Below are 13377 nucleotides of genomic sequence, written 5' to 3' on the forward strand. Positions count from 1 at the left end.
TTCTGATCTTCCTGCCGCCACCTCTCATCTCGAGCATCTCTCCTCTCCTCACATTGGTCCCTCCTGTCCTCACGTTCACTGGCATCTTTCCTGTAACTTGATACCACGTCCTTCCACTCATCAGATGAGCTCTTTCATTGCGGGTCACTTCCATGATTTCCGAGAACACTTCGTCTCGCGTCTTCTTTTTCCTCCGCCTTATCTGAGATAGCCTTTGGGATGGAGTAGGGAGACGTGAAGAATGTGCAGCTGCATGAGGGAGGGAAAAAAGGGAGAGAAGTATTTTAAAAGATACATTTTACAGAACAATGCTTATACTCTTTCACAGTGAACAACACTATTCACCTTACATAGCACATGTGATTTCACTACAAGGTCGCATTTTGCATCTTAATTTTGAGTGCCTGCGGCTCTGGTGTTACAGATCTCACAGACGCAGGCCCGGGCATCAGAATTCAGCTTGCATGCGACCATGGTAAGCCATTGTCTTTCGGCTTCTGCAGCCTTCATATACACAGTGCCCTCCTTTCCCAAATACCAAGCAAATCCCGTTCAGTGATGCTTCTTTCCTGTTAACATGCAGCAGCAGAAGCCACCCCCCACCTCCAATTCTGTGGGATGATTGCTTTACCCCTCCCCCCACCCCATGGCTGGTATCATGGAAGATCACTGCTAATCAGCCCCCTTTGCCCCCCCCCCACCTTGTGGCTGGTAGCAGGGAAGATCCCTGATAGCCAAACACGAAAAAGCTCAGCGCTATCCCCCCGCCCCCCGCTTGCCTACCTGCAAGGAAAGATTTCTTTTAAGCAACAGGCAAACAAACCAGTAAGAATGGCCATCTCTGTCCCCTTACTTAAATTCCTGAATTTCAACCAGGTTACCATGAACGATATCAGTCTCCTGAGGATAACACAGCAAGATAAAGAACAGATGTTTCTTGATTGACAGCAATCACCAGGACCATACGCAGCTATACTTTGTCATGCAATGATACCCGATTACTTGCTATATGCATGGCATGGTAAAGTGTCCTACCATGGTGGATGGAATAAGGCTGCCTTGCCCAGAAATCTTCTGCAAAGGCTTTTGGAGTACCTCCAGAAGCGCTCCATCCCAGACATGTTAACAAACTTTTCCAATAACTGTACTGGCCGCGAATGCATCCAAAGGCCTCAGGGCATATCAATCATTAAAAAACGTTTGCTTTTAAACCATGTTTTATATTTACAAAGGTACACTCACCAGAGGTCGCTTCAATGGCTTCACTGTCTGGGCTAGTGGCTTGGGAGGGCTGGGAGGGTAATTCCGTCTGGGTGAGAAATAGCTCCTGGCTGTTGGGGCTAATGGAGTGCTCTGTGCTCTCTGCAAGCTCGTCCTCCTCTTCCTCCTCCTCATCTTCCCCGTCCACAGAATACTCAGGCTTGGCTGAGATTACCAACCCCACCTCGGAATCCATGGACAGGGGTGGGGAACTGGTGGCAGACCCCCTTAGAATTGCATGCAGCTCAGCGTAGAAGCGGCATGTTTTCGGCCCTGACCCGGACCTTCCGTTTGCTTCTTTGGTTTTCTGGTAGGCTTGTCTGAGCTCCTTAACTTTCACTCTGTACTGCACTGAGTCCCTGGTGTGGCCTTTCTCCATCATGGCCTTGGAAATTTTTTCAAATACTTTTTCATTTCGTCTTTTGGAACGGAGTTCTGTTAGCACAGAATCCTCTCCCCATATAGCGATCAGATCCAGTACCTCCCGTGCAGTCCATGCTGGAGCTCTTTTTCGATTCTCAGGAGACTGCATTGTTACCTGTGCTGATGAGCTCTGCGTGGTCACCTGTGCTGATCAGAGCTCCACGCTGGCCAAACAGGAAATGAAATTCAAAAGTTCGCGGGGCTTTTCCTGTTTACCTGGCCAGTGAATCAGAGTTGAGATTGCTGTCCAGAGCGGTCACAATGGTGCACTGTGGGATACCGCCCGGAGGCCAATACCGTCAATTTGCGGACTCACTAACCCTAATCTGAGACGGTAAGACCGATTTTAGTGCTACTCCTCCAGAAACCGATTTGAAGACCTCTTTATATCGATATAAAGGACCTCGTTGTGTGGACGGGTACAGCGTTTAATCGGTTTAACTCTGCTAAAATTGGTTGAAACGCGTAGTGTAGACCAGGCCTAAGCTAAACACAAGTTGGGACTAACTGTTAAGCAGAAAGGGTAACACCTGTTGGAGGTGATCACTTGAAATGAAATGAGCAATTGGGAGTTAGATTGTTGTGCATAAAGGGTTTCAAAAGCTTGTACCCTCCACCAACACAAATTGATCCAATAAAAGATATCACCTCACTTACCTTGTCTCTCTCATATCCTAGGACCAACACAGCTACAACAACACTGCAAACAAGCTCTCTCTCTATTGTTACATCACTCAATATGTTACATTCCAAAAAGAGACATTTTACTCGTGCTTGGGTCCAGTATAATGTCATGGAGTTCAAAAAAAACATAACCTGAGTTAAAAGCAATGCTATGGTACTTCAGAGAATTAAAACAGTGTCTCATGAGCAACATGAAACAGTGAATCAGGTTTTCAGTGTCGGCTGTTGACTCTAAAAAAGTAGTTGACTTAGTAGAAATAGAATTATACAGAAAACAATGAAAAAAGGGGACTCAATGCACAAATAAATAGAAGCAGCATATGTAAGAATCCTTTCATCCTATTTTATGTGAAAATCCTACTAGGCATTATATAAAAAGAAACTATGTCATACATTCATCCCTTTCTGCTTTAAGATAACCATGAATACAAAGAAGTCAGCAATAGAAATGAAGGCTTGATTAGATTTTTCAGATCATGTTATCTTTCCAGAAAGAGCTGAAGTAATAATTACAGTAAAGACTACACACTCAGGTTGAAAGCTGAAGAAAACAAAACTGTGTCTTGGGAAAATGTGGGAGAGAAAAATCATATAGTAGTAGTTGGAAAGTATTTTGAATCTGATAAGGAGTATGGATCTATTCCTTTGATTTCAATAGAGATACAGACTACGGATGAATTTGGCTCAAGAGTATTCTAGGTCAATTGATATATAAACTCATATTCCAAGCCAGGAAGATAAACTGAAGAGAACAATAAATCCTGGCTGTTCAGTTTTTGTGATATCAAAAATAAGAAGAAGAAATTTGAATATGAAGCACTTGTATAGTATTTTCCACTTTTAAGATGTTTTACAAACATTAACTAATTAAACTATCACAAGCTAGAAAACAAAATATTATTAAGATCCATGTGTCGGGCTGTCTGGAGTGGCTCACAACTGTGAGTGCCAGCCTCAGAGAAGACTGTTACAAACCAGGGTACAAACACTAAATTTGATGTATGTTCTATAATTAGATTTCACCAACCAAGTATCAAGTGTGAACTCCTCAAGCACTGTAACTGCCTTAACATGGAATCACAGACAGTCCCCTTCGGCAATCAGGTCTGTCTTGCCACCCAGGCAAGCTTGCCTTTATGATAGATGGTCCCTTACAACAAAACTCACAACAATATTCACTTACCCCTAATCAATTGTACCTCAGATCTCACACCAAAGACAATACTTGGAACCAATCCTATAATAAACTATCTAAATGTTTATTAACTAGGAAAAAGAAATGAGTTATTTACAAGGTTGAAGTAGGTAAACATAAACACATAAATGAGTTACAATCTTGGGCTCCAATAGGTGATTGAAATTGCTATAATATGCAAGTGCTACATGACATGTAGGGCTGACCTAGCTAAGCATATTTTTGTGACATTTTACAAGAGGGTCAAAGAATTTCCAAGATCTTGACATTTATTTTTAAATTAGTTTTTACTTTTCTTTTCCAGCCAACACAATATATAAGAGTTTTTTTCTGTGCTACTCTGATCTACTGAACCTGTCAGCATTCAATAGGGTGGTGTTCTGATATAAAAAATTACCTAGCTGTCATGAGTACACAAACCCCACATTGAGCAACAAGGGGTTAGGGAGCTGCTCTGGGCTCAGCCTGTTCTGCCCCACCACACCTGCAAGAGATGCACAGGCTGAAGGCGGAGTCAAAAGGGAGCAGAACAGCTCACTTGGGGACACAACAGGGAAAAGACCAGACCTGCAACTTGCAGCACCTGAGAGAAGAACTGAGGGAAGGCAGGATCTCTCCCTACAACAACTGCCTAAAGATCCTTCTCTGAGGGAAGGGAGGACCTGCTTCAGGAATACCCTGAGACTGAGGGAGGCATTTCCCTCCTCTCTGTCATGTGGACTCAGTTTATTTGTATTAATTCTCCTTCTTTTGTTTATAGGCTACCCCTGAAGAGGAGAGATTTGGAACTAACCTGGCTGGAGGGCCAGGGCATGAGAGAAGGCAGCTGCCCCTTCCAAAGGAAGAAAATTACCCTTCCCTGTCTGGCCATGAAGAGCCACTATGTGGTGAACTGACCCCCTTCACACTTTCCTGTACAGACTGTGAATAGGGACAATAGAGGGATGGTAGGAAGTGGCCCAGGAAGGGCAGCCTTAAGGTGCTTCTGGGTGTTGGATCCTTTTGTTGCCCTCATAGGGGCTGGAGGTGACAGCTAGTGGCGTTCTGTTACTATCTTTGTTGGGCCTGTCCTGTAGTAGATGACTTCTGGGTACTCTTCTGGCTCTGTCAATTTGTTTCTTCATTTCAGCCCTCAACTAAAACCTCTCCAGCGCATCATCAAGGATCTGCAACATATCATGAAGGATGATCCCTCACTGTCACAGATCTTGGGAGACAGGCCAGTCCTCGCTGACAGACAGCTTCCCAACCTGAAGCAAATACTCACCAGCAACCACACACCACACAAGAAAAACACTAACCCAGAACCTATCTCTGCAACAAGCCCGTTGCCAACTCTGTCCACATATCTATTCAGGGGACACTATCATAGGACCTATTCACATCAGCCACACTATCAGAGGCTTGTTCACCTGCACATCTACCAGTGTGATATATGCCATCATGTGCCAGCAATGCCCCTCTGCCATGTACATTGGCCAAACAGGACAGTCTCTATGCAAAAGAATAAATGGACAAAAATCTAACGTCAAGAATTATAACATTCAAAAACCAGTTGGCGAACACTTCAACCTCCCTGGACACTCAATTACAGACATAAAAGTGGCAACAATACAACAAAAAAACTTAAAAAACAGACTCCAATGAGAAACTGCTGAATTGGAATTAATTTGCAAACTAGACATCATTAAATTGGGCTTGAAAAAACACTGGGAGTGGATGGGTCATTACACAAAGTAGAGCTATTCCCCCTACTGTTACTCAGATCTGATTATCACTACAAGTTTTTTTTTCCTCCTGCTAACAATGGTCCACCTTAATTGATTACACTCGTTATAGTTGGTATGGCAACACACATTTTTTCACATTCTCTGTGTGTATATATATAATTTTCCTACTGTATTTTCCACTACATGCATCCAATTAAGTGGGTTTTAGCCCATGGAAGTTTATGCTTAAATAAATGTGTTAAGTCTCTAAGGTGCCACAAGTACTCCTCGTTCTTTTTGCTATCACTGACAGTAGCCCTTATGAGATACTTTGGATGCTACCACAATACAAATAAATACTGATGATAATAATTCATAGGCAATTATGAATAACCTTATCATCAGGGTTATTTCTAATCCCAAAGAATTAGTCTTACTCCCAGCCAGTATGTATATTTTCCACATGTGTACAGAAGACCACAGATGTAGTACAGAAATATTTGAAATGGCTTCTTTCTTTCTTTCTTTCTTTCAAATTGTGCCTCGAACTGTTAGTTATACAATGGAAATAAATATTTTGATATACTATAAAAACGAGAGATACTCCCCCACAGTTACTTTGTTTATGTGTAAAGATAAGAAGGCAATAAAAAAAAAAGATCTTTAAAAGGTAAATATTTGTCTTGCGGAAAAGAAAAAATACTAACTTATCATAACTTTTGCATAAACTCTGTCTTTTTATTGCTCGAGATTAGCATTGGCTTGGTTTAATTTTATGCATAACTTTTATATCTGGAGAAAGTTATATTTGGCATCTTAAATGGGCACCAACAGTATCTAAGGTCCAGATCCTGCAAAGATTTATATACTTGCTAAACTTTATGAACTGAGAGTAGTCGCATTGAAGTAAACAGGACTACTCAATGTGCAAAGTTAAGCACGTGCACAAATTTTCACAGGATCAGACCCGCATTGATAAATTAAGCTCTAAATCTATTCAATCGTCTGAAAATCTGTATTTCCACAGACTTAACAAAGAGGAGGTATGTTCAGGTGTTCTCATAACACTTAAGGCAGAAATAGAAAACACATTTTAACTATGGCTAATGGTCATTAGTTGCCTTATTTTATTAGCGTCTGAGGAACTGAAAAAAATTCACTGAACTCCTGGCTCCAGCTCAAAAAGGGGAGGAGAATTCAGTAATGGCCCACAATGTCTAAGTACTTCAGATTGTGTTTTGAACTCTATTTTCTTTCCATAGTGCAGCAATGCACCATCTCAGTTTCCTTTGTTTTGCAGAGTAATACAATAACTTGGTAGTATGTTCAAAGATGAATCTCAGATCAATTGTTCTGAATGGAATATAACACAAACTGCACATATCTCTGGAACATTAGAAAAGAATAAATATTGCCAGGCACATTTGCAGTGAGTTTAAAATATTCTGAACATAGTCACTGCTCACCCTGAACTTAGTTTAGCATTATTCATAGGGTTTATTCAGTGATTAATTTGTGAAATTCCTGAGGGAGAATGGAAGGGACCACAAAAAGAGTTTGGAAGTTGTGGGCAGAGGTAATTTTTGTCTTGAGCTTTAATGATAATGCAAAGCACATGCAAATACAGAAGAGAGCATGGAGGAAATGCATGCATCCTCTGTCTGGGAAGCCGTTGAAAATTTAGTTTGGTGGAGGAGGGGAAAAATTCCCTAATTTTCTCCTACAAGCAAGTGATTGGCTTTAGGACTGTGGTACAACACATACACATTTTTAAAGAGTGATGTAAGTGAAATAAAACTAGCCCAACAAAAGCCATCCTCAGACTGGAAGTGTCTTGTAATCTGGATTTAACGCGCTTCTCTTCATTGGTTTGATTTGTTTCATATGCTGAGGGGAGGAAGGGGCACGAGAACAATGACAGGCCAGTTGTAATCCGGAGCCGGACATCCAGCTCTCTCCTACTGCCCTCCTACTCCCATCCTGGGTGGGGGGTGGCCGGTAGGAGACACCCAGGAATTATAAACGTGCATTTGTCCCTTTAAGGTTTGCTTTGCTCCCTGCAGACTTTAGCCTAAACACTGAGATCTGACTTTATTTGTACATGTCTCTCAGCTCTGGGATCCTGGCACGCGGGGGTTTCAAAGACCCAGAAACCGTCTGGGGTTAGGGGGGAGGGTGTGTGTGTGTGGGTGGGGGGCAAACTCATCTTGATGTGAAGAGAAAACTTGAAGGGACTGAAACAACAAACAGGAAATGCCTAGCCCGGCTGCTGCTCTTGCAGATGCAGAGAGGACCAGAGGCAGTTGCAGCGCATTGAGCTCTTCCTCCTAACAGGCACCGTGTGAACGACCGAGCTAGCCCAGGGGATCTGCTCTGCTGCCCCCCGGCCCTGTCCTCCTTCACGGGCTATCCTTGCCACTGCAGCCATGGGCTCCCAGCCCCTCCGTAGCAGAAGCCCAGGTGTCGCTGTCCCATGCGGGATTCTGACAGGTGAGAGAACTCCCTCTCTTTCCCTCTTCTCTGAAGACCCAGATCTGCCAAGTCTCGCTCCTCTGCAGGGCGGCTCCCTTCTTGGGGAGGATGAATGTCTCAGGATAGGGCACCAGAGTCGCTTCAAATCTCTGCATCCATCATCCCTAGAAACCTCACTCCGCTCAGAATGCCCCGGTTTAAGAGAGCTGGGTTTTTAAGAAACTTTATCTCGCTGGGCGTCAGTCTCCTTTACACCCTAGGATCTCAGGAAAATACTCAAAAAGCAGGAGGGATGGGAGACAACAATACAAGTAGAAGCTGCTAGGCGAAGGGTGGGTTATGCAGGAATAACATTGATGAGTGTGAACTTTTTTCTTGGTTTCTGATATGGTTGACTGCAAAGGGCAATGTTAACTGTTCACACTGAGGAAGGCAAAAAAATGTTTCAGGGACGATAGCTCAGCCATTAAGCATGTAGTATTTCCATTTAAGGACTTAATGTTGTTGGGGATTTCTTTTGTTTTGCACAAAAGTGGGGGGGTGGGCAATTCAAGTACTGTGTGGACAACAATTTCTGATAGGTTGGGGGAGTTGTGGTTAAAGCGTTTGTATTTAGGGAGAGAAAATTCAAGGAAATGGAAATGAGTTGAGGAAGTGCAAACATTCACACAACTGTGGGATTTGTCTCTCTGGGATACAGTTTTCTTACAGTGTGAGCAAGGCAAAACAATTGAGCTGATAAAGTCTGAAATTAACCAATATGCACGAAGAAATAAATCATCCAAATGATTTATATAAATCATCCAAATGGAGAGTGACAGGGAGTGGGGGAAACGATAAGGTCATTTATATTGTTGAAAGTATTTTGTAACTCTTTTCTTCACTTTGGGATTGTTCTGAAGCGAGATTCATGTAGAAACCTGAACAAGAGTAGTAATCTAGGTTTATCAGGCAGTTGACAGGTAGCGCTTTGCAAATGTATATCATATTATTATAATTATCTCCTAAACTATTATTACATGATCCTTTCCCAAATCCTTATACTGTACTTGGTTTTGTGCAAGTGATGGTGGTGTTTCTTTGTGGAGGGGGGATATGCAGCTGCAGCAGTTTTAAACACTTATTTCTGGATTCCTTTTCCATCTGGAATTGAACAGATAAAACTTGTATTGGCTACAGGTGATTCAGCAAGAAAAGTGCAAATTTAAATGAAGTCAAGAACTGCAAAAGTTAAGGTTCTTTCGTATATGTGCAACATCGACAAATTAATAGTGCGATTATCTTAACTTTAATTGCCTAACTTTTATCTGACAATTATAACAACATCACATACACAGAGATTATTTTAATATCAAAACAATGAGGCTTCCTCAAATTTCATCCTCACTCACTCTCAATCTGCTTCTACATAGCCCCTGAGCCTTCTCTCTACTGGAGCTCTCTCTGTTCATGGGAACATTAATGTATTACTATTATTTATTAACCATGTTTATTATGGTAGTTCCTAAGGACCAACCAAGAATGGGCTACACAGAGTAGAAGTGAAAACACAGAGTAGCAGACAGTTCCTACCCAGGAGAGTTTACAATCTAACTAGACATGCTAAAAACACAGTTTGAGAGAAAGTTATATAACAAAACTATCTCATCCCTTCTTTTCTTACCCTTTCACTACCTCTTCTCTGTTCTTTTCCTCTTGTCCATAACAATTTCGCTATCATTTCTCAGCTGCTCTCCTCATAGCTTTTTGCATTCAGAGACCTCTTTCCCATTCAGGCCCTTCTGTCTTGTTCTAGACTGTTGCAAGTTCACAACCCCAAGATATACTGGTCACAACCCTTCTTCCTACCAGTGTCACCTCAGTCTTGCCTGGAGTCTGCTTTAGCCAGCTACTCTTCATACAGGTTCTGATCTAAGATAAACAATGAAAAACAAGTTGATGGTGCAACTTTGCTTTGACTAAAAGGAAACTTGGGTGACCCAACTGCAAACAAGATATTATCTAATCATAAACAGGAAACTTTAGAAAATCATGTTAACACAAAGTATATGCACCTTTATCTTTTTTAATTTTATTTTTTTGTACTGCTCAGAGAGCTTGAAAATCAAGTACTGAACTGCTCCATTTAAAAAGAAAATAGAACCCTTTAAATTATCTAGGAAAACAAAACAGAAAGCTAGATAAGGTAGGGGTAGGGGAGTGAGCGTAACAAGATCTCATAGGTCCTACACCTACAAATCTCTCTCTTTCTTTCTCTGAGAATGAATGGGAGACAACATATAATCCTACACATTTTTGATTGAGCTCTTGGTATTTTGAATTTTCTGAAATTTTTGAAAATAAAATTGATTCATGAAAAAATCTAATGCATAGTAATGGGTACTTAGCTGAAGTCTTCTTGCTCATAGGGTCCTGCCCTACTGAAGTCTCAATGTCTCATTGGGACCAGGACCAGGTTTCTAGTGTGATACAACTCAGCTAGGTGTTCCTCAAACTTACTGAGATAATATTTATCTCTCCAGCGGTTCTAACTTTTGCCCATTAAAATGAACAACACATTCTTAAGCTCAGTGGGTGCAGGATCAGATCATGGGTGCAATACCCTGCTTGTAGTATATTTTTATACAAAACTATTATAAGAAGCAATTTATTGCTTACAGAAGCTCTTAATGAACTAGGCTGTATTGATCTGTGTTTTCAAGCACTTGCTTATCACATATAGCTCAGTGGCTTGAGCATTAGCCTACTAAACCCAGGGTTGTGAACCCAATCCTTGAGGGGGCCATTTAGTGATCTGGGGCAAAAATCCGTCTGGGGATTGGCCCTGCTTTGAGCAGCAAGTTGGACTAGACGACCTCCTCAGGTCTCTTTCAACCCTGATATTCTATTCTAGGATTGACATGAAGTTCAATTGTCACATTGTAACTTCAGAGTTTAAGCAGAACTCCTGACTTTTGCACCTCTCATTAACTTTTTTTATCGTAATACTGCAACTTCTGTTTTAAATTGCCACCCTATGCTGCAGAAACAGGTGTTGTCAGATGCTACCGGTGTGGTGCTCTGCTACGTTCAATGTTGATATCAATCAGCTGTGTACGTGTGTTCCCTGTGTGCTGCCCCAGCTCTGCGCAGATAGCTGACACAGCAGACCCCGAGAGAACCCCCAGTGACCATATATTCTAGTAAGGTACGAAGGCACTTCGGCCAGGTTTATTGTCAAACGAAGCACAATGATAGTTCCCTCTAGATTTTACTCTACAGGACATACTACGAATATGTGCTCCCTGGCAATGGACTCAGCTCAGTCAGTGGCGGGACTTTCCACTGCCCCCTAGGCTGGACAAAGACACTGCCCCAAGGATGCATTCTTATACAAAGGTACAAACAAGTTACATATCACTCCTGACGTATTGAGGTGCAACCCCTCTACGTAGCAAGGTACAACCCCTCTACATAGCTAGGTGCCGCCTCTCACCTTGTATGTGTTGGTTTGAACAGAACAACTCTATCCATCATATTCCCCTTTTGGCTATGTCATTGAGATGGGTCAGCCTGTTCCTTGCTATCTGTGTGGAGTGTACAAGTATGCGAATGTTCTGATATCTGATGTTCAATACCTTTTAGGTATGTCTCTTTTCGCAGCATCAGCCCTTTCCTTGTCAGCTTCTGTGAGCAGGGCCTGCCTCTGGCTCACAGCTTAACTTTACTTTATGTTAGCAAAGTCTTGACCATTACTTTAGTTCAGGTCTTAGGCCTCATACCAGGCCTCTGATACTTGTGGCACCTTAGAGACTAACAAATTTATTTGAGCATAAGCTTCCGTGGGCTAAAGCCCACTTCATCAGATGCATGGAGTAGAAAATACAGTAAGAGGTGTGTGTTAGTCTTCCTGCCAGTTTATGTGGTTTTACAATCACAATTTCCTATTTTAAAATATATATATATATCGTTCTCTCCCATGTCATCCACAAAAAAGACCTACACAAATAACAGGGAAACTGTTTAAATGACTGAGTTCAATTCTACAGGCATTATGCTTGTGCTTAATTTTACACAAGCAAGTAGTTGCAAGAGACCAGATCCTCGGTTATGTAAACTGTCATAGGTCTTCAAAATTTAAACCAGGTGAGGATCTGGCCTATAGACTTTAATGGGATTACTCAGATAAAAAAGTTACTCAAATGCTTAACTATCTGCAGGATTGGGATCTCTACGGGACAACAGTGAATTTGATGACAGTTGTCAAATACAAAAAATAAATACATTGGAAATACATAGCAAAATATTTCTTTCAGTTATAGTAACCTGAGATGATTATTTTAAGAATAGGCACAAAATTTTCAGATAGAAATATGACATATGTTGACAATGTCTCTTTAATTGTAGATGGCATTATAGTTTAAGGTCGCTATAAATGTAGTTATGGATCATTGTTCCTAATTTGTATAAAGTTTTCAGTTTTTTGCTTGAAAAAAGAATCCAGTATCCCTAGAAATGTCTGCTTCTCTCCACTGCACAACAGAAGTGGATTACTGTATATGTGTTGAGTTGCAATCTCTCTTGTAGTCACTATGAAACATGGCAATCTTTAGTTTAGCAATGTTTAGTTTTGAGACACAGAACAGGTCAAAACTTGCATGAACTGAGTATTCATCTATTATTTAGAGATATTCGGCCTTCTCCTGTCCTTTAAGATGCAGCAGTTCCATTGACATCAGTGGGACTGCTGGTCTGAGTAAAGATTACAGGACTGGGCTCAAAGAGTAAAGAAAAGATCTCTAATTTGAAAATGTATAATAATGCATATAGTTGAGCTGTCAAATAAAAGAGAAGACTTACATTTATGAAGCAAGAAGAAAGTATAAAATCCTTTTACACTTGTTAGTTAAGCGCTACTTATAGCTAATTTTCACTTGAGAACAGCATGAGTCTTGCATTTGAAATTGTGTATATCTTAAGCAGCACAAAGAGGAAAATCCAGCACTCAGCCTGTGTAACTGGCCATGTGCTGAGAAGATGCACAGTGTTAGAGAAGGAAGAAATTTTTTTCCCCCAACCACAGCACAGTTGTGGAGCCTCTTTAGGTTTCAAAACAACTAGCTATTACAATTGAAAAGATGTTAAACTAAGTGCTTAGGGGTGTTTCAAATTGTGTTAATTAACTCAAGTTGCCTAACTTGATTTTTAAAAAGCACTTTTTTGCATGGTCCTCAACTCCCAGTGATTGAGGTGACCTCTGCAGGGCTTTCACCTAGTTCTGGAGGTGAGCGGTGGAAGGACACAGATGCCTTGCCCCATCATATTCTCTGTGGAATGCTGCTCAGAGGCCTCATGCCAAGCAGGGCTCAGAACCATGCAAAGGGTGCACACCCCCTTTCTCTGCCACAGTGGAACCACACCAAGCCAACTGCACAGGAGCCTCTGCAGCTTCAGAGGCGGGAACCTGATTTGTCACAAGCTGCCAAAAGCAATGTCTGAAAAATGTGTCACAAAAATAAGCATAATGAATCTCTGAAAATATTCCCTACTCCAATATGTTGGATAAATAATTGACTAGCTGAAGTATTTAGAGCCCCCACAAGGTCTTATGCTAAAATATAGAAGGATTTTTAAAAGTAAAAAAGAGAAGCAATA

At 41.4% G+C, this 13377-nt stretch overlaps 1 protein-coding gene across 1 annotated transcript in view; it reads left to right on the plus strand.

The window, feature by feature from the left end:
- Positions 1-7430: 7430 nt before the first annotated feature.
- ITGA1 (integrin subunit alpha 1) overlaps positions 7431-13377 on the plus strand; it is a 131673-nt gene continuing 125726 nt past the window's right edge. The window contains exon 1 of the mRNA XM_050946869.1: positions 7431-7761. Within this exon, the coding sequence (XP_050802826.1) occupies positions 7698-7761 (64 nt within the window). The 5' untranslated portion in view covers positions 7431-7697. The remainder of the gene's footprint in view (positions 7762-13377) is intronic.

Source organism: Gopherus flavomarginatus, chromosome 3 (genome assembly GCF_025201925.1).
Source record: "Gopherus flavomarginatus isolate rGopFla2 chromosome 3, rGopFla2.mat.asm, whole genome shotgun sequence".
In the NCBI taxonomy this organism is placed as follows: Eukaryota; Metazoa; Chordata; order Testudines; family Testudinidae; genus Gopherus; species Gopherus flavomarginatus.